The sequence below is a fragment of the Berghia stephanieae genome, chromosome 8 (genome assembly GCF_034508935.2).
Source record: "Berghia stephanieae isolate SIO BIC M18660-M18661 chromosome 8, UCSD_Bste_1.3, whole genome shotgun sequence".
NCBI lineage: Eukaryota > Metazoa > Mollusca > Gastropoda > Nudibranchia > Aeolidiidae > Berghia > Berghia stephanieae.
The window spans coordinates 24,616,867-24,635,828 of NC_088367.1; the positions used below are offsets into that span (position 1 = coordinate 24,616,867).

Genomic DNA, 18,962 nt, shown 5'->3' on the forward strand with positions numbered 1-18,962 from the left:
GGTGGACACAACTTGTGAGTAAATTCAAAAGTACTGTATATGTGAACTCTAGTGGGGAACGAGTCTGGAGTTATGATAGATGGACGTCATTGGGGAGTAAACCCGGGACCATGGGAGGCAGACACAAGTGGGGTGTGAACACGGGGATATGAGAGATGAATACGCTGGGGAGTGAACACAGGGCTATGAAAGTGAAAGGTGGACACCACTGGGGAGTTAACTCGGGACCATAGGAGGTGGACATAGCCTGGAGCTATGATGAGAAGTAGGCACCTGGGGAGTGAACTCGGGACCACCAGATATGGCAACGGTGGGGAGTGAACCCGGAGCAATGAGAGATGGGCATCACTGGGGAGTGAACACAGGACCGCCGAATATGGACACCAGTGTGGAGTAAGACCAAAGCTATGATTGGTGGATACCAGTGGGGAGTGAACGCGGGCTATGAGAGGTGGATACCAGTAGGGAGTGAACGCGGGCTATGGTAGGTGGATACCAGTGTGGAGTGAACCCGGGACTTTGAGAGGTGGACACCAGTGGGAATGAACCATGGGTATGGGAGGTGGACACCAGTGGGGAGTGAACACGGGCTATGATGAGAGGTAGAAACCATTGGAGAGTTAGGCGGGACCCTGGGAGGCAGACACCTGTGGTGAGTGAACACGGGGATATTATGAGAAGTGGATACCACTGGGGCGTGAACATAAGACTATGAGAGGTGGACCCCGTTGGGGAGTGAACCCGGGTTGGCAACAAACGCAGATGCTATATTATTTTAATCTTCCTTTTAATCTTTTCTCTCCCCCCAATTTTCACACATCATATTTTATTCTTTATCTTAATCTATGTGACTTAGTGGATTTTTGGTACTGCCAATCGGCTTCTAACTTGCAGGTGGGGACTTTATACACCTTTTCTCACTGTATTCAGGTATAAAATGAGTATCTGGAGGGTACCAACGTTGTCACTGTCGACAACAATATGTTTGTGACAAACCGACTCAAAACGGCATTATTTCAGGATGAATCAGATTGATACTGGATAGTGAGATTAAAATTTAGATTGTGAGAAATACGAACTTTGGATCGTTTGAAGATCTGAGAAGGTGTGTATGAAACAGTGCCAGACAAAGCAAGAAAAAAATACAAAGAAACAAAATATTAAAAAAAAACCCCAGCCTGCTTCGACTGGCATCGAATCTCAGACCCGCTCATCTCCGGTAATCAGGTCTCGGATTAGAATCCTCAGTCAGGGAAGACTGACTTTGGGATTTTTTTTTCTTGTATTTTTCTTTCTTGCTTTGACTAGCACTGTTTCGCACACACTTTGTTTTCAGATCTTTATCTGACACCAGTGAGTGCTTGCTCCTTACTTTATTTGTCACCTTGGGTCTTTTGCAATGTGATTAATAATAGCTGTTATCTTCACCAAAATGTATAAAAAGTAACCCCGTATCTGTGGCGAAAATTTCAATTTCCAGCATGTAATTCAAGCCGACATAAATACCGCTTACGACGGGTTACATATTATGTAACGCATAGCGCCTTACATACCTCGTCATGTCTTGTTGAACATATTAAATGTTACTGTTGGCTGGATTGAGACCCATTTTAAAGCGCATAGGGTATACATAGAGAATAACATAGAACTATGCTATACTCAATTTTTAAAAAAAATTTTTTAATGTTGTCTCTCGCTCAATCAGTAAAGAAACAAAACTCCCGTTAATGATTATATGTCTGCGACACACCGGAAAGCACTTTGAGATAGACTAGCGTCCGATCTAAGGGATAACAAGCAGTTGCTATGTCCTTTTCTCGCGACATTAACTGGGATAAACTCCGGTACATAACTGTCGACGATTTCGGTAGGTTTCGAAAAAGAGCAGTAGGTACCTTCTGGGCTCACTGTCCACTGGTATCTAGCTCTCGCAGTCTCAGGCTCAATCCTCATTGATGCCCACTTCCTATAGTCTCAGGTTCATTCTCCTCGGTACCCAAATCCTATAGTCTTACTTCAATTTCCACTGGTACCCATGTCCCATAGTACCAGGTTCATTTTCCCCTGATATCCTCTTCTCATAGTCCCAGGTTCCCTCCCCCACTGTTGCCTACTTCCCATAACTTTGTCGGATATTGTCAGGTTTCGTCGGGTTTTGGCAGGTTTCATAAAAAAGTAATTGCTTTTTTACGAAAACCATAGTCTCAGGTTCACTCCCCACCGGTGTAACTGCCCAGAGTCTCAGGTTGCCTACTTCCCATAACTTGACGAATATGGTCGGGTTTCGTAAAAAAGTAATCGCTTTTTTAAGAAACCCAGTCCCGGGTTCACTCCCCAATGGTGTACACTTCCTTGAGTCCCAGGTTCACTCCCCACTGCTGCCTACTTCCCATAACTTTGTCGGGTTCCGGTTCGACCGGTATCGTTTTAGCTACATTATTATTATTATTATTATCAAGTAATTATCGATTAGAGCCCACCTCGAAGTACAACGAACTGTGAGAGACTGTAAGACTATAGTAATCGACGGAATCATGATAAAAACCAGCAGGCCTGTCAGATGGTCACGGGCTTTGCCATTTTTTGGTTACACAAATAATAGCGATTCAATTAATAATAATTTTAAAAATTAATAATAACATCCTGGTTTATTCGATTTTTTATTATGAAAATGTATTATTTTTAAGGCGTTGGTCGTGTTTGGTCACATGGTGTTCTATTTGGCCACGTTTGAAGTCGAAATTGGTTACGGGGTACTATGGCCATCTGGCAGCCCTATAATTGCCAGTCGATTTGTTTTTATCTACTCAACTTGCAAGTCAAGAAAATAAAATGAGGGAAGACAGAGATGACAGAAAACCAAAACTCTACGAAATATTTCATGGAGAGGTAATAAGATTCCTTTGCCAATCTTCGAAAATTACGGCGCCCTGAACTTGAGCGTAGTCAGCCGTGCACCGTTCACAACAGCACCCTAGCCACCAGTGCAGTCCAGTCACAACGACCAAGTCTTCTTCTCCTCCGCCTTCACTCCTATCTATAATTATGAAAATAGAAGTAAAATTCCCTTTATTCATCCCCATGGGGGAATTTGTCTTTAGGGTCTATCCCAAGGGAAGACTGGAATAACCCAGGCGTCAGCCGCAGTGCAGTGCCGCAAAGTGAACTAGGGCGAGGTGACTTGCTCAAGGCCACACTACACAGCGTGGGCGTGACGGGTGATCGAACTCGGTACCTTTCGGGTGCGAAGCAAGGTCGCACTGCTGAGCCTTGCTGTCCCCCCATTAATAATGCAATTGGAAGGCTCACTTGACAATAGTAGTAGTATCGTTCGGCTACACTTCTATGTTCAAGGTATCAATCCAGGTTCGGAAGTCATCATCACATTTGTTGATGGTTTCAAATCCCCCTTCAAGTTTTGTCTCTGGGCAATCTAGTACGAGGTGGTTTGCATCTTGTGGTGCTTGGTTGCACTTTGGGCATGTTGGTCATTCTTGGAGCCCCCATTTGTGCATGTTGGCAGCTGTTCTTGTATGTTTAGACCGTAGTCTATTTGCAGCTACCCAGTATTTTCTTGGTTGATCCTGTAGACCTGGGAGACTTTTACAGGGATCTTCAATTAGTTCCCCTCCTGCTGCTTTATTCCTTTTCCATTCCTCGCACCAGGCTTCTTGCGTGTAGTTTTCTTTCTTTGATAGGTAGAAAGGTGAACGAGATTTTAGTCTTGATGTTGGGGGCACAGTTTTGTATATGGTTTGCAGAGGAGTTCCACTATCTTCTTCAGCTCTGGATATCCATTTCTGTGTTGCTTCCTCTCTCCTCAAGTGGGGTGGTGCTAAAGCGCTCATGACTGGCAGCCATTGTGTTGGAGTTGATTTCAGGCATCCAGTTACTATTCGCATCGAGTCTCTTAGTTTCGCATCAACAAGGTTTGTATGGGCACTTCTTGTCCAAACAGGAGCACAATATTCTGCCACACTGTAGCAAAGGGCCAGGGTTGATGTTCTGAGAAGAGTTTGCGATGCTCCCCATGTTTTTCCTGCCAGTTTTCTGAGTAGACAATTTCGTTTCCCTATCTTTCTTGCTGTACCTTCAAGATGGGCTCTATAGGTCAGCCGTCTATCCAGTGTCACTCCGAGGTATTTTGGATTTTGATAAGTTGGTAGTGTTGTGTCATCAATCTTGATCATCAGTTTTCGTTTTGATTCCCTGTTGTTAAGATGAAATGCAGTTGCAACTGTTTTTGTCGTAATCATTTTTAAATACCACCTGTCAAAATACCTTTTCATGGCCGTGGTGTCTTTGCTAAGAGTTGTTTCTATATCTTCCCAGTTTCTTGATTGGTATGCTAAGGCCCAGTCATCTGCATATCCTAGTTTTGTGGAAGTTGTTTGAGGCATGTCGCTTATGTAGAGGTTAAACAATGCTGGTGCTAAGATTGAGCCTTGTGGTACTCCATTTTTTATTCTTCTGACTTTGTTGGTGTTGCCACCAAGTACCACATGGAAATTTTTAGGTCTTGACAATTACATGAGAACGAGCACCCGAGATTTAAAAAATGTATTTTTCATTATCAAGTCCTGTAATTTAAAAAAAATAAAATATTATTGACAATATTTTCCCAACTTTACCACCTACTGCTCAAATTCATGCATGTTACCTTTTTAATTAAGAAGTACTCATTCGCATTAGTACTGCTAATAGTGACTCCACCGTTAAGAAATCTGCTCTCACCTCTTGACTGGGTAGCTATGTCTGCTAGATCTGGCAGAAAGTATTTTGTGATAGACTTGACTTGCATCTAATCCGAAGGTTAGCAAACAAAGCAATTGTTACTGTGGACCTTATGGCTCTTTAAAATCAAAATACACGGGGTTCCATTCGCTTTATACAGCGGAGCACATGACTTGCACATAAACTAATTTTATAAATGCATAGAATCCTTTTTAATCTGCTGCCTATTGATTAGTTGTTCTACATTATATAAAACAGAAAAGACTGGCTTATACATTTACAGGGCTGTCGGTTCCAACATTATTTCTATTTGTTTTGTTTTTTTAGCAATTTTAGTTCAATTTATCAATAGCTATCGACATTTTATTTTTCTCGTGAAAGACAACTGTTTGGCCTTTGTTTCATGATTTGCACTTTCTTTTCCTAAGGTTGCTAATGTTCAATCATATGGTGTCTTTATCAAGATCCCCTATTGCAAAAGACAAGGTAACCTAACAAAATATTTGAAGTTCTTTTTTTGTTTTGCTTTTTTGATTTTAAAATTTTTTATTGTATGATTCTTTTTATATGGATCAAGTTATGCTGTTGAATAACAGAGATAGGATTTCGACATTCCTCACTGAATGTTAAGAAAAATCCAAACTATTCACTCTCTCAAAAGTGTTTTTTAATATCTTCCATTTTAAAATCTTTTTTAAAAGTAAAACTTCCTTGATACACACCCCACACACAGGACTATTGATCAACATGCTGGATGCATCGTACAGCATAGTAAATACATTTTTTTGTAAAGTGCCTGGGATGTAGGACACATCTTCAATGCTTGTGTAACATATGTTTGCTGATCTGGCAAAACCCGTGGGATGTCGGATGAGCTAGTTCTGAGACAAGAGCGAATAAAGGTGAAAAGTTGGTAGCTGCATGATTTTCAGTTTTTCACTTCATCGTTTTTATTATCCAGTTACATTTTCACCAAAGGATTTTAAAATTTGAAGCTTATAGATAGTTTAATTACATTTTTTCTGAGCTTTATCAATGCAAAATACTTTCGAAATTGACCTAAGGTTAGTGAATTCAATTCAGGGCTGAGATCCAAAATATTACATATCATTCTTTTTGACAGTGTTCGCTGTTTTGGAGTGCAAGTCAATGTGCATGAATAGAAAGTTTGTTGAGTCAATAAAATGACTGCGCATAATATATATAAACAATATGAGTAATGTGATAAGCAATAGTCCAACATTCCTTTTACTTTCCTGTGTGAAATAATGTATCATCAATAAAATGTGACTATTGCATGTTTTTTTTTTTTTTCAATTTTATACCATAATTTACAATATAAGATATCTAAAAGTCAGTATCAACATCTGAAAACGAAAATAAAATCACAAATGACATTGTAACTAAGAGTACTGAGAGAGCAATCGGCCAGCGGGGATGAAGCGTCACATGAACCTCTTCCTAAAGTATCACATCGATAGTCAAGAAAAGCAGAAAATGGGATAAATAAAGTCAAAATTTTTGTTTTGTGTTCCATTAGGCCTTTATTTTTTATGTTTTAGAATGAATGTTGTGTGCAAGTGTATCGATGAACAGTAAGAGGTTATATAATATTGGATGATTACTATTTTTTTAAATTGAGATTTTTAGGAGTAGAGTTGTGACAAAAAATTGTAATTTCCCTATGTTTTAATGATTACACGAAAAATGTTTGCATATTTCTTTGATTTCAGTCATAAATAACAGTAATCAAATTGAATGGAAGCATCAATTTAATAAACAAAGACACATGTTTTCACCAATACCAGACACCTGTCTTCGACAATTAAATCAATGCTTCCATTTACTTTCACTATTGTTATTCCTTTATTTATTCAACATTTATATTTTATTTCTATCAGAAAATTTGACTAAAATTACTTTTTATTGATGATGTGACCCTGATTTTTAAGGACTTCTGATTAATTACCCCAGTTGTTGGTCATAATTGGAGACTAAAAGGTCAAATTTAGAAATATCAGGTATCAGCAAAAATCTAGTGGAACCAGCTTATTTCAAAACAGTGATAGTGATAGAAATTGAGAAGTGTATGATGAGGTTTTATATGTTAGGCGATGTCTTTTTTAAAAAATTCCATAAAAAATATGAAGATATATTTTGTTACATCTGTGTTATATCGATAGTATGCGCTTGGCTAAAGAGTTCACACCATTGCCATCCGGAAGTATAATGGACCAACATACGAAACTTTGTGTAACCATGATCGTTTATAGTCAGGTTAATACAGTTTAATGAGAATTACTCATAAACGTGGATGACAAAAAACAATAACACAGACCTGAGTGACGTCAACTTCAAACTATCTATAGACCGGGCTAAGCTAAACTGGACAGCTAGGAGTTTGATATGTTACCACATTTTATGGATCTTAGTCTCGTTTCTTTCCACTTATTAGTCTTCATATTTGTGATGGAATAATAAACGGAAGACATCACCTGACACATATGCCGTTGTACTCAGTCGAACCCTTCATCAGTAAAAACATGTTGCACATCTTCTCTGCAATCCCTGTGCGACTCAGTATGTGATATTATATCAAAATGTAAATTTTTCTGCTCGAAGCTCGAAGAAATAAATAACAATGTGAAATTGAATGCTTCAATTTAATGTATGAAAACAGATAAAATGGACATTTCGGGTTTCCCATTTATCAACAAAACAGGATGGATGAAAATGGACATCAGGAAATGTCCATTTTATCTGTTTTCGTATATTAAATTGAAACTTACATTCAATTTCGCATTGATATTATATCAATGATATATAATATGAATATTTTAGAGTAACTGAAATAACCTTTAATTAAATATAAGCTAAACTTATGGTGTTACAAAATTAAGAACATCAGTGTAGGAAGATTTATTTGAAATTCTTTCCTCCTTTTCAACTCTCGTATTTTCCCAACTTTTTTCGAAATTCTAGAATGGGGTCTCTGGATATATTGCAAAAGCAATAATTACAAAAGGAAACAACTGATGAATTACTTATAGGAATCTGATGATCGTCAACATTAGCTATTCAATCAAAAGTACCATACTTCCAAATCGATAGCCTCAGCTCAGAGAATACAGTGCAGCCCACTTATAACAACATCTGATATAGTGACATTATCTCTATAAAAACATTGAGTCAAAGTTCCTATTTTTTTCCCTATATAGCTTCCAACCATCATGATAAAATATTACAGGACAACCTTTATCATAAATAAGGACGTTTATTGTAAGTAATACCTACAAGATGACTACACACAGACTTGCATACTTACATATATACACAAACACACATGCATGCTCACATAATTGTTTGATCTCGGATTAACTGTGGACTCTTAAACTGTGATGTTTTCGTTTTTTGTTATTGAATCATCAAAGTCACTACAATTTTTAAAAAGTTTTTGTCATTATTGACAGTTGCCTGTATTATTTATTCTTTAAAAAAAATTTTGAACAAAAGTTATAAAAATGTTTCCAATCCATTCCCAGGCTTGGTCCACAAGTCTCAGATGTCGACAGCCAGGATTGATGATCCAAATGAAATGTTGGCCAAGGGAGAAAAAGTCTATTGTAAAGTGATTGGTCTTGAGGTATGATGATTATAAAGGAATGTCCATGTTGCTGCTCAAAGTTTGAAGAAATAAATAGCAATGTGAAATTGAATGTAAGCTTCAATTTAATATAGGAAAACAGATAAAATGGATGTAAAACAGGATAAATCAAACACTTCAGATAAATGAGATATTGTGGTAGTGGCGTTGTTAAGATGAATCTTCTTCTTCTTCTTCTTCTTCTTCTTCTTCTTCTTCTTCTTCTTCTTCTTATTATTATTATTATTATTATTATTATTATTATTATTATTATTATTATTATTATTATTATTATTATTATTATTATTCTATAAGAATTAATCCAAATAAATGAAGGAATGAGCTAAAAAAAAAATTAACATAAACAGGAGCGAAGATAAAGCTGCATCTCGTGTCAAGCACTAGATACACATCCTTCAAAAAAGTAGTAATTGTTTACAACTAACTCAGACCTGGGACCAGAAATGTGTGTACTCTCTCAAATAATGGGGATTTTTAAATTTTTTTTTTTTTTGTACTATAAAATATAGACCTGCTTATTGTATTATAAATGAGTTGGGGAAAGTGACTTGATTTGATTAGTGAATGGACATGTCATATTTGTGTTGTGTTTATTAATTAATTAATTAATCCATATTTTTGTCCTGTTGGTCTTATTTTCTCGTGTTCAACTAGTTTTGACAATATTTTCACCAACCATTTACAGCCCTGCATTATATCTAGTTAGCCAAATACTGATTGATGAATAGGGGTAAGGGGAGCTATGTCGTCTAGTGGTATGACACTTGCTTTCAGATCGAATGGTCTTGGGTTTGAGCCTCACTCGGCACATAGTTGAGTCCTTGGAAAAGGCTCTTTACTCACATTCTCTCACCATAATCAGGTGTAAAATGTAAAATGAGTACCTGGCCGTTAACAGTGTTGTCTCGGTTCGAAAAAAATGTAATATTGCCTTACAGTCATCATGTCTTGTCCTCCATGTTAAATGTTGCTGTTGGACATGGAGCCCTTTTAAAGCACTTTGAGCATGTTTAGTGGATATTGTGTTGTATAAAAGCTCAATTTAAAAAAAAAAAAATATATATATATATATATATATATATATATATATATATATATATATATATATATATATATATATATATATATATATATATATATATATATATATATATATATATATATATATATATATATATATGTGTGTGTGTGTGTGTGTATCATATTGGGATTTAAGCATGCAGTGGCAGTTTCCAGTTTCCTGTGATATTTGCGCCTTCCGGCCCCGCTGCTCTGTCTTCGGCGTGCTGTTTTTCAGGATTTGCTTCCTTAGCCTTTGACCATCCAAGGTCTGTCCACAAGGCAGTGGCGGTTTTGCTTCAGAGTGTCCTTCTCCTAGATCGATTGCGGTCCCCTGTTAGCGAACTCCATCTGTCCGGGTTTTTGTTCGGAGTGTCCTCTTAGATGGATGTCGGTCCCCCGATGACGAGCTCCATCTACCCGTTTATATATATATATATATATATATATATATATATATATATATATATATATATATATATATATATATATATATATATATATATATATATATATATATATATATATATATATATATATATATATATATATACTAGTAAAAAGCCAGCAATTTCGCGGGGAAAGAACTATTTTCATTCGATATTGCCAGAATCATTTTCTTGATGAGCTTGATTACGATTAGATGCACATTTTAATCGATGTGCTTGTCGTCGCTGCCATGCTTTATTCGGCATGATTTTAGTTTATCAGTCAGTAGATATCAATATCAATAAGTCGCAAGTCTTTACCACGCTTTACTTGGGAGTGCTTTGCACTACCTTCAATACTTCACAAATTAAAATGGTGGCCGAAAATTAAAACAATGGTCAAATTAGGAAATTTTAAACTTTCACAAATCTATCAAGGTTTGTTCTAGAGTTTTTAAAACGCTTTTATATGGTGACAAATTGAATAAATAAAAGCCTGACAAAAGATCAACGGTGAAAATACAAATTGAATGAATACTGGGGATGAAGGAGCTTTCGGAATGTCTCCCCTATGTGAGGTCAAATGAAAATCTGAAGCGGGCGCGAAAAATATCAAGTCCCCGAATCTGTCTACTTTTGGTTTGTTCGGGCTAGAAGCTAGACAGAACCAATTGACAGTTTGCCGAAACCTTTAATTAATTATTTCCCAGGGCAATAATTATCACATCGATGGCATAAAAACGACAGTAATATCAGCAGTAATATTAGTTGATGTTGTTAATTGGTGAAACTTGTTTAAAATTTCTGTAAATCCGAATACCGTCATGTGATCAAGTGAATTATATCACTATGAATGCCACGATTTGCTGAAAAATGCCAATCTGACAGTTCCTAGCAAACACACCCCCCTTTCCCCCCCCCCCCCCCCCCCACCCCCCTTCTTGCTCAGGAATTTCTGTACTTGATGGACACCCCCCACCCCTTTTTTTTTTTCTTCCACGCAACCACATTCCAAAACACACACACACACACACACACATGTATACACCCCCCCCCACACACACACACACAAACACACGCACACACATTAACATACACGCAATGAGAACACACTACTACATAACAACACTGATCACCGCTAAATCAACACGAAGTAAGGACTCTACTGGGCAGATAGAGTTGAGGGTGTGGCCATGAGGTGTTAGTGTCTTCGGTAAATTTTTTATGATATCTGTTTGATTTAACGAACTTTCAAACTGACTTTAAATTATAAAAGGAAATCAAGTTATCTGTTTATCTATCTGTAAAAAATACATTTCTATTTTTCAAATCTTTCAGTAGAGTTGGGCGCCGTATCAATTTTTTTATTGTCTCAAATAAGCACAATGTTCTCCACAAGACTATATTTTTTAAAGAAAGGATATATATATATATATATATATATATATATATATATATATATATATATATATATAATATATATATATATATATATATATATTGACTTTTAACCCATCGAGATTGAAACTTGTCTTTTTGCTTGTGAGGCACTGAGCTATCGGGACTCGCATAAAATCTTTGCTTAAAACCAAAAGTTCAAATTTTACGTGATTGTGTTTCCTCTTTTCTCGATTAAGCCCTGATTTTAAATTCCTGTCTATGATTTTCTTTGTCCAGAATGAAGGAGAGAAGATTTCCCTATCGATGAAGGTGATAAACCAGACTACTGGTGCCGACCAAGATCCAAACAATATACAATTGAGGTTAGATGGAACAATTTAATGGGGTTTTTTCTGGCATTTGTTGGGGTTTTTTTGCTGTTGTTTTGTTTTCTGTTTTATTTGGGTTTTTTTGGTTTTTTTTAGAGGGGGGGGGGGGGGGGGGTTGATAATTATCTTTTTGTTATTATTTTTGTCATCATTGTCAGTCTTACAGACATGTCAAGCTTTCTGCTTTTCGTCAAAATGTTTGGGTTACTTTCCTACCAAACCACTACTGCCAAAAAATTAGATTTTATTTTATGGGGATGCATTTTTGTTGTCTTTATTTTCTTTTTTTTTTTTAACCAAATAAAACCTCCTTTTTTTCAGACAATTTATGCAATGTATAAATTTGAATTGAATTTTTGTAAAATTTCATAAATTTTACAACAATCACATAAGAATTTTTATTAAAAGATTTATAAACACTTTACTTTTAGAAGTAAAATCTAATGTCAAAGGGATTTTGGTTATAAATATGTGACTAGCCCAAATTGCTATTTCCTAAACGTCTGATTCCACTTTTGGAATGTATAGAGATGGTATATCTGATATTAAGGGAATTTTTTATATTGCTTGAAATTTTGCAAACCTTCTGAAATTAGAGCTGTGTTTTATTGTTTTGTTTTTTTCCCCATCTAATGTATTTTTCCCTTTATTCTATATAATATTCTAATACTAATAAGATGCAGGTATAATGGAATCCATATAAAGGCAACATCTCTTGTTGGTCCCAAATTTTATGTTCTTTATCCATTGTGTGTACCATTGATAATGGATAAAGCCAACCAAACTCTGTGGTCCGGTGGTGTGGTCTTTATCAGGATTTCATTGTATAATATTTAACTTTGTGGAGCACTGCTGAACATTAATTATGATATTAGAATGTCAATTACAATAATTTGTATTAATTCTCTCGAGCTCACCCTCATTTTTTAGATTTCCATGCATATGAACTTGAGAGAGTAAAGGTTGCTGATGCTTTAAAAAAAAATAAGTCTTGACATCCCAAATTGATGAAGTCTAATAAATAATAGAAATGCTCTCAAACCAAAGAAATATACTCTATTACAATAGTGTTAGAATCAGCCCGTAATTCTGTTATTTAATGTACTTTTTTAATAAGAATTTGATTATTCAATAACTTATTTTCAGTCAAGATGAAAAGAAGAGACGGGAATGGAAACATATTGGCAAAAACAAAATAGAACTGGGAGCTGAACTCAACACAACATGTGGGCGTTGTGGGGGACATGGTATGTGTATGGGGGTGCCGTCATCTTTTTTTTCCTCAACGTTTTACCACTAACTTATACTATATAAATATATATGAGTTTCTAAATAATTGTCTCCGCTTTTGTCCCATCTTCTCTCTCCTCTGCTTATTTACAATTGAATTTAAGTTAGCATGTATATAGCATTTTTATAATTGTAATAATATGTATAGCCTACCCAAAAGGCTTTTACAGGCAATTTGCTGGTGGTACTAGTATTATTCCGTCATCATTAAGGCCAGTTTGGGATGTAATATTATGATTAATCTGAATTTTAAAATTAAAATGACCAAAATGTTATTGATAACTTTTATTTTTTTCAGTGCTCTTAATTATTCGTCTTTTGGCAGAATCTTGTCTTTTCCAGCATCACCGACATTTTTCACCAGCATGTCCAATATCATGTCTGGTAGCCATCTTGGCTTTCCTTACAAACTTAATTGGCAACTATGAAATGCATATTGTGTTCTACTATTATTTCATTTTGAGGGCTCTTTCACTGTGCTTTTTTGTAGCTGGTTGTTTTGCTTTGTTTTTTTTTTGTATAACCTTGAGTTGTGTGTTAGAAATTGGATGAGGTTGATTTTGTTTTCTTAGATTCTTGGATGTTGCTGCCAAAATTTTTCAGACTTTTTGATGTTCACCTGTTATGAGCACTGGTTTTTGGCTTAAAAGAAAAAGTTTTGAAGTCATATCCTAAACCTGTTATAGTCATATGGTTGGTTGCTCTGCTACTAATATAATAACAGATTTATCAACTGTCAACTTCTTTTCTTACCTTTATGTTTGTTCCCTCACTTCTTCCAGGTCACTTGACCATGGATTGTTACACAGCTAAGGGAGAAATCTCTTACAATCTCGTCCCTGACATGGCAGAATTACTGGAGAAAGCCGCAGCAGATCAAAGAGAAGAGGACGAGGAAGCTATGTGGAAGGCTTCGCAGAAGCAGATGAAGAAGAAGAAGAAGGTAGAGTTTCTGTAATGTGAAATGAAGAATGAATATATTTGAATTATGCTAGTTTTATTATATCATTTTCAGTTTCAAACCACAGAGTACCAAATGTAGAACACAAGAGTGTGTTGGCCTGAATGGGATGGGTAACACAAAGAAATTGGTCACTTAAGCCAATGAGTAGAAGTGTAAAGTTTTAACTGAAATTAGAACAAATATTGACAGTTATAAATTTGTGAATGACAGGTTTCCTTATCAAACAGATTTATCATTATCAACAAGGCCATCAGGTTGGCCGTGTGAAAAAAACACAACTGACAGCTCCCATGAGAATGGGCTTGTAAAACAATGAAACTGGTTTACAGATGACTTGAGAGTATTCTGGTTATGCCACATGTGTTCCTAATATGCGGTCAGTGCCTGGCTTTTGTCATATACTGAATGGCATGGTCAATGAGCATGTCTTTTAATTTTTGATTGCTCATCATTCCTGTTACTGGGCCAACACATTCATATGAAAAACAGCCCCAAAACAGGGATAAAAGGGCCAACACAATCATATGAAAAAACAGACCCAAACTATTACTTTTCTGGATGTTTCACTTGCTGATTAAAATGTTTAATGTGGTCTAGCTTTCGGATCAGAAGGTCCTGGGTTCGAGCCTCCCTTTTAAAAAAAAATTTAATTATTCTCTTTCTGATTACGATCAAAGTCAATGTATTTATTTGTATATTTATTCCCAGACAAAATCCAAGAAAGAAAAGAAGAAAAATAAGAAGAAGAAAGCTAAGAAAAGGAAGCATGTCAGTTCTGACGATTCGTCTTCAGAGGACAGCGAAAGTGACAGTGACAGTCAGGAGAAAATAAGAAAGAAAAAGAGATCTAAAAGAGATGAAATACCATCACATACAAAACACAAACATTCTAAAAAAGGTAGGGATGAATATAGCAGTGAGAGCGATAGGGAATTGAAAAGAACCAAATTGAAGCATGTCAGTGAAAGTCTCTCAAAAGGGAAATTTAAGCACCACCAAAGCAAAAATCATGGCAGCAGTAGTGAAAGTGAAAAAGACTCAAACTCAAAGACAAGGAAATCCAAGCTTGACCAGGAGCCAAGTGAGAGTGAAATGAGAAGCCTCAGGCTTTCTAGAAGAGATGATAGAGGTAGTTTTGACAATCAACACAGAAAGCACTCCAGAGAAAAGTCAAGAGAATCACCGTTTTCAAATGACAGGCGAAGAAGCAACAATGATTTAAGAAGGAATAAAGATGGCAGCCCAGAAAAGTTTAGTGAGGTGCAGGATAGGCGGTCACAATCAGGATCAGAGAATCGGAGAGGAAGTGAGAGATTTGACAGGAGAGAAGACACCAGAGGACGAAATAGGAATCTGGACAGTGATTCAAGTTGGAGACAAAATAAGGGAATAAGAAGTCACGGGAATCTTGATAATTACCGCAACAGTCGATCAAGGCCACATCACAGGGATCAAGATGAAAGAAGAGTTGGTGCTGATGGTAGAAGATTAAGCAGCTGGGATGCTGAGCAAGACCGTTTGTCTTATGACAAAACCTCCAGCACATACAGAGGAGAAAGGGAGGAAAGGAACCATGAAGGAGGACATGGGCAATATAAGTCAAGGTCAAGCAGTGAGAAGTTTAGAGGTCAAGAATTTCGATCAAGACAAAGATCTCATGAGTCAAGGTCAAGAATCAGTCCTTTGGAATCTAGATCAAATGTTAAGCGTTATAGAAGTAGAAGTCAAGAATCACATTCAAGTACAGAAAAATTAAAAGGTAAAGAATTGAGTTACGGGAAATCTCATGATAAAGAAACAATTTTAGGGTCAAAGCATAGGTCTAGAGATTTGAAATTGGAGAGGGATGTTCATGAAGAGAGAGAAAGTAAGAGAAAAGACAAGAAAAAGAAACAAAGCAGATCTTCATCTAGCAGTTGTGATGACAGTAGTAAATCAGATAATGATAATAGCAGTAGCAGCAGTTCTAGTTCTAGTTCAAGTGATGACATTGAAAGAAAGAGTCACCTTTCAAAGAAACACAAAAAGTCAACGAAAAAATAGGCATATTCAAACTATTCGAAAGACACTTTGCATTCTTCATATTCTAATGACATGGTTTTTTTTTTTTGGTTTTTGAGGAAAGGGAGTGGGGGGAGTTGAAAAGGATTTAATTTTAATAGATGCTTTCACTTCAAAACAACAAATTATTTCTTTGACATATGAAGAAAGTGAACTTGAAACATTACAATAAGGATGAAATAATAGGCAATCAAGTTATAGTAATTGAACAACCCTTTTTCTTATTCCAGTTAATCAAAGGACTAAGTGTAACTGAATCTTAGAGCGAAATCAGTATTTGGATCACCGATTGTTCCAACCAGGTCAATTTCAACCACAACTTTTCATAAATTGCTCTCATGCCTAGTAGTAGTAGTTGTAGTAGCGTATGGCTACACCTCCAAATTTATTTCATCACCCCAGTTTTGGAAGTCTTCCTCTATCTTAAGAATTGTTTCATAGCCACCTGCAAGTCTTGTTACTGGACAGTGGATGATGATGTGATCACTGGTTTCTGGAGCTGCCCGACACTTCCAGCACGTATTGCTGTTCTTAAGTTTCCATTTGTACATATTTACTGCAGTTCTGTCATGTCCTGTGAAAAAAAAATTGAAGTAACCCAGTATTTCCTAGCTTTGTGGAATGCAAGTATTCTTTCAGTGGGGTATTTTTTGATTCTGCCTTCTCTAGGTTTTTCCCTGTTCCACATTTCTCTCCAGTTCTCTTTTGAAGTCTTCCATTTTTGTGTGGTACAAAGGTCTTCTCAATTTAAGCCGTGTTTTTTGCCCTAATGACTGATTATATTTTAATAAATTTTGGAACATATGTTCAGGACATAGCAACTATTTATAACATACACTTGACAATAATGGCAAACAATTTTTAAGGAAAACAAGATTTGTTTTAACAGTTTAATCTGGACAATTTCATCCAAAAAAAAAAAAAAAAATCAAGACAGGAATTTATTGAACACATTTCGGCTCGACTGAGTATCTTCATCAGAGACATCACTGTCTGAGTCTCTGTAAGTCCTCTGCAGCAACCAATCTACGTCGAGGTCATTTTGCTCTTCTGATTCAGAGTTGAACACTGCCTGAGTCAGAGGTTGTCTGTGGAAACTTCTTTTTCCTTTCCCCCCCCCAGTGATGGAATAAGAGAAAGGCCGAGTTTTCGCTGATTACTGGCTTATATAGGAATATGACTGGAGTTGAGTCAATTCCAGAAACCAATTTTCCTGGATTTGTTAGTGCCAGAATTTTATTGGTCACTTACTCGGATCCAATCACATTTCGTATTCGAGTCCATGGCTGGTCATCAGTTAATAAATGATGACATCATTTTGTGTAATCTTACGATAATTTTACTGCCAAAATAAACTGTAGCTAAGAGTAACAAGATGGTTTGATCTAGTTGATAGGTAATAATTATGCAGGCATGTGGCATCTCTCAGTTGGTCGTTAATTAATCCATTGTTATAAATCGGCGTCCTGGTGGTAATTGTAAAATTATGTAGGTGAGGATGGGGTTATAAAATTATCTAAGTACGCTGTGAGAAAATATGTATTTAGTTATTTAAAATCCTGAGAAAGTTAGGAGAAATTTGAAATAAATTTAGTCTCTTCATTAACCCAAATCTTTCAGACGATTATAGGAAGCCCAACTAAATCAGAATGTATTATGGAATATTTGGCCATTATATCCGATTGTAAACATGGGTCCCAAACTGCACTGGAATAATCTAAGATTAGTTATACGAGTGCATTGTAGGTGGTTTCTTTCATGTGTCTTGATGTTCCTTTTAATGAACCCTATAGCGGAGTTTGTGTTTGTTGTGGTTCTGTATAGTTTTTAAAAATATTAAACTATGTAGTAAGGTGTGTAGGAGTCTATTCTATCAAGCTCCTCATTTTCTTTGAGCATCCTTATCAATTCACCTACCGCTGGCTGGTAGAAGATATACATTCTGCTTTGTCTGCCTTTGTCTACCCAACCTTGGCCCCCGAAATATTTTAATAAACCGACTTTCCCACAATATAGAAAGTAAGCACTCATTGTGCACATTCTTAACGAGGATTTGTCTCTTGGGCCAGCCTTAACAAGGAGCATTTCAATGGCAGCTACTTAAAGAAATCCGGGTGATTACACCGTTCGGCTAGAGAAGACCATAGATGCCCAAGATCGGAGACTAAAATTACTATTTTATTCTTTAGAATAGATAGATATCCATCTCTTGTTGGATCCCCGAGAGAACCTGAAACCTAAATGTTTCCAAAAGAAAGATAAACAGATATCTAATGTCCTTTGAAGAAGCCCCTCTTCCTACTTCCGCCATGTCGTTCCCAAATGTGATGTCCAAAATGTTCTCTATGGAGACAACCTGATTTTGCTCCCCGGATAAGACAGGAGAAGCTACTCCAGTCTGCTTCTAGGGCTAAGGTGATGTTAGTCAATGCATATAAATAAAAGGTAATGAAAGCTACCAAGTCAGATACATGGCGTGATACACACCACTTCGAATATTTGATGGTATAAGTATAAGCCAACATGGATAGATCTCTTGATCTTTGGTATATGAGACTTAGAGAATAGGCTTCTGTCCCTTTATTTGGTACTCGGGGGAACTCTGCTCCAGCTTCAATTGCAGATACAGCCAATTTGATTCTTAAAACTCCTGTCATACCATACCATGTGAATAGAATAACTCTGTTGACATTATGAATTGTAGTAATGTTATGCACCAAAGCAGTGCATACAAAGACTGACAGGGAATACACTCGTTGGTGGCCAGTCAATAAGTTATTTTTTTTCAAGCTCTATAAATCATATATCACAGACTTAGCAATATTTAACGTGGCAGTATAGAAATATACATAAACAGGAATATACGTTATGTAATATAACGTCAATGCACAAGTGTAGTTGATACGATTATAATGTATTCCTAAAATACATTCAATTGTGACATTTAGAAGTAATTAAATGTAATTCAGTGTATAATTCATGGAAATACAATA

General features: G+C 36.3%; 1 protein-coding gene across 2 annotated transcripts; it reads left to right on the plus strand.

Annotated features, from left to right (window-relative positions):
• The first annotated feature begins 2,518 nt into the window (after window positions 1–2,518).
• Window positions 2,519–16,897, plus strand: LOC144978416 (uncharacterized). 2 transcript variants are annotated; one of them, XM_078924435.1, is made up of 7 exons: window positions 2,519–2,889; window positions 5,163–5,220; window positions 8,277–8,377; window positions 11,563–11,648; window positions 12,801–12,901; window positions 13,727–13,887; window positions 14,617–16,897. In XM_078924435.1, the coding sequence occupies exons 1-7, from the start codon at window positions 2,833–2,835 to the stop codon at window positions 15,949–15,951; spliced, it is 1,899 nt and encodes a 632-aa protein (XP_078780561.1). In that variant the 5' UTR covers window positions 2,519–2,832; the 3' UTR covers window positions 15,952–16,897. The 2 variants fall into 2 exon arrangements, with proteins under 2 accessions (XP_078780561.1, XP_078780562.1); XM_078924436.1 differs by lacking the exons at window positions 2,519–2,889; window positions 5,163–5,220 and adding an exon at window positions 5,514–5,636 and having other exon boundaries at window positions 14,617–16,891.
• Window positions 16,898–18,962: the final 2,065 nt, after the last annotated feature.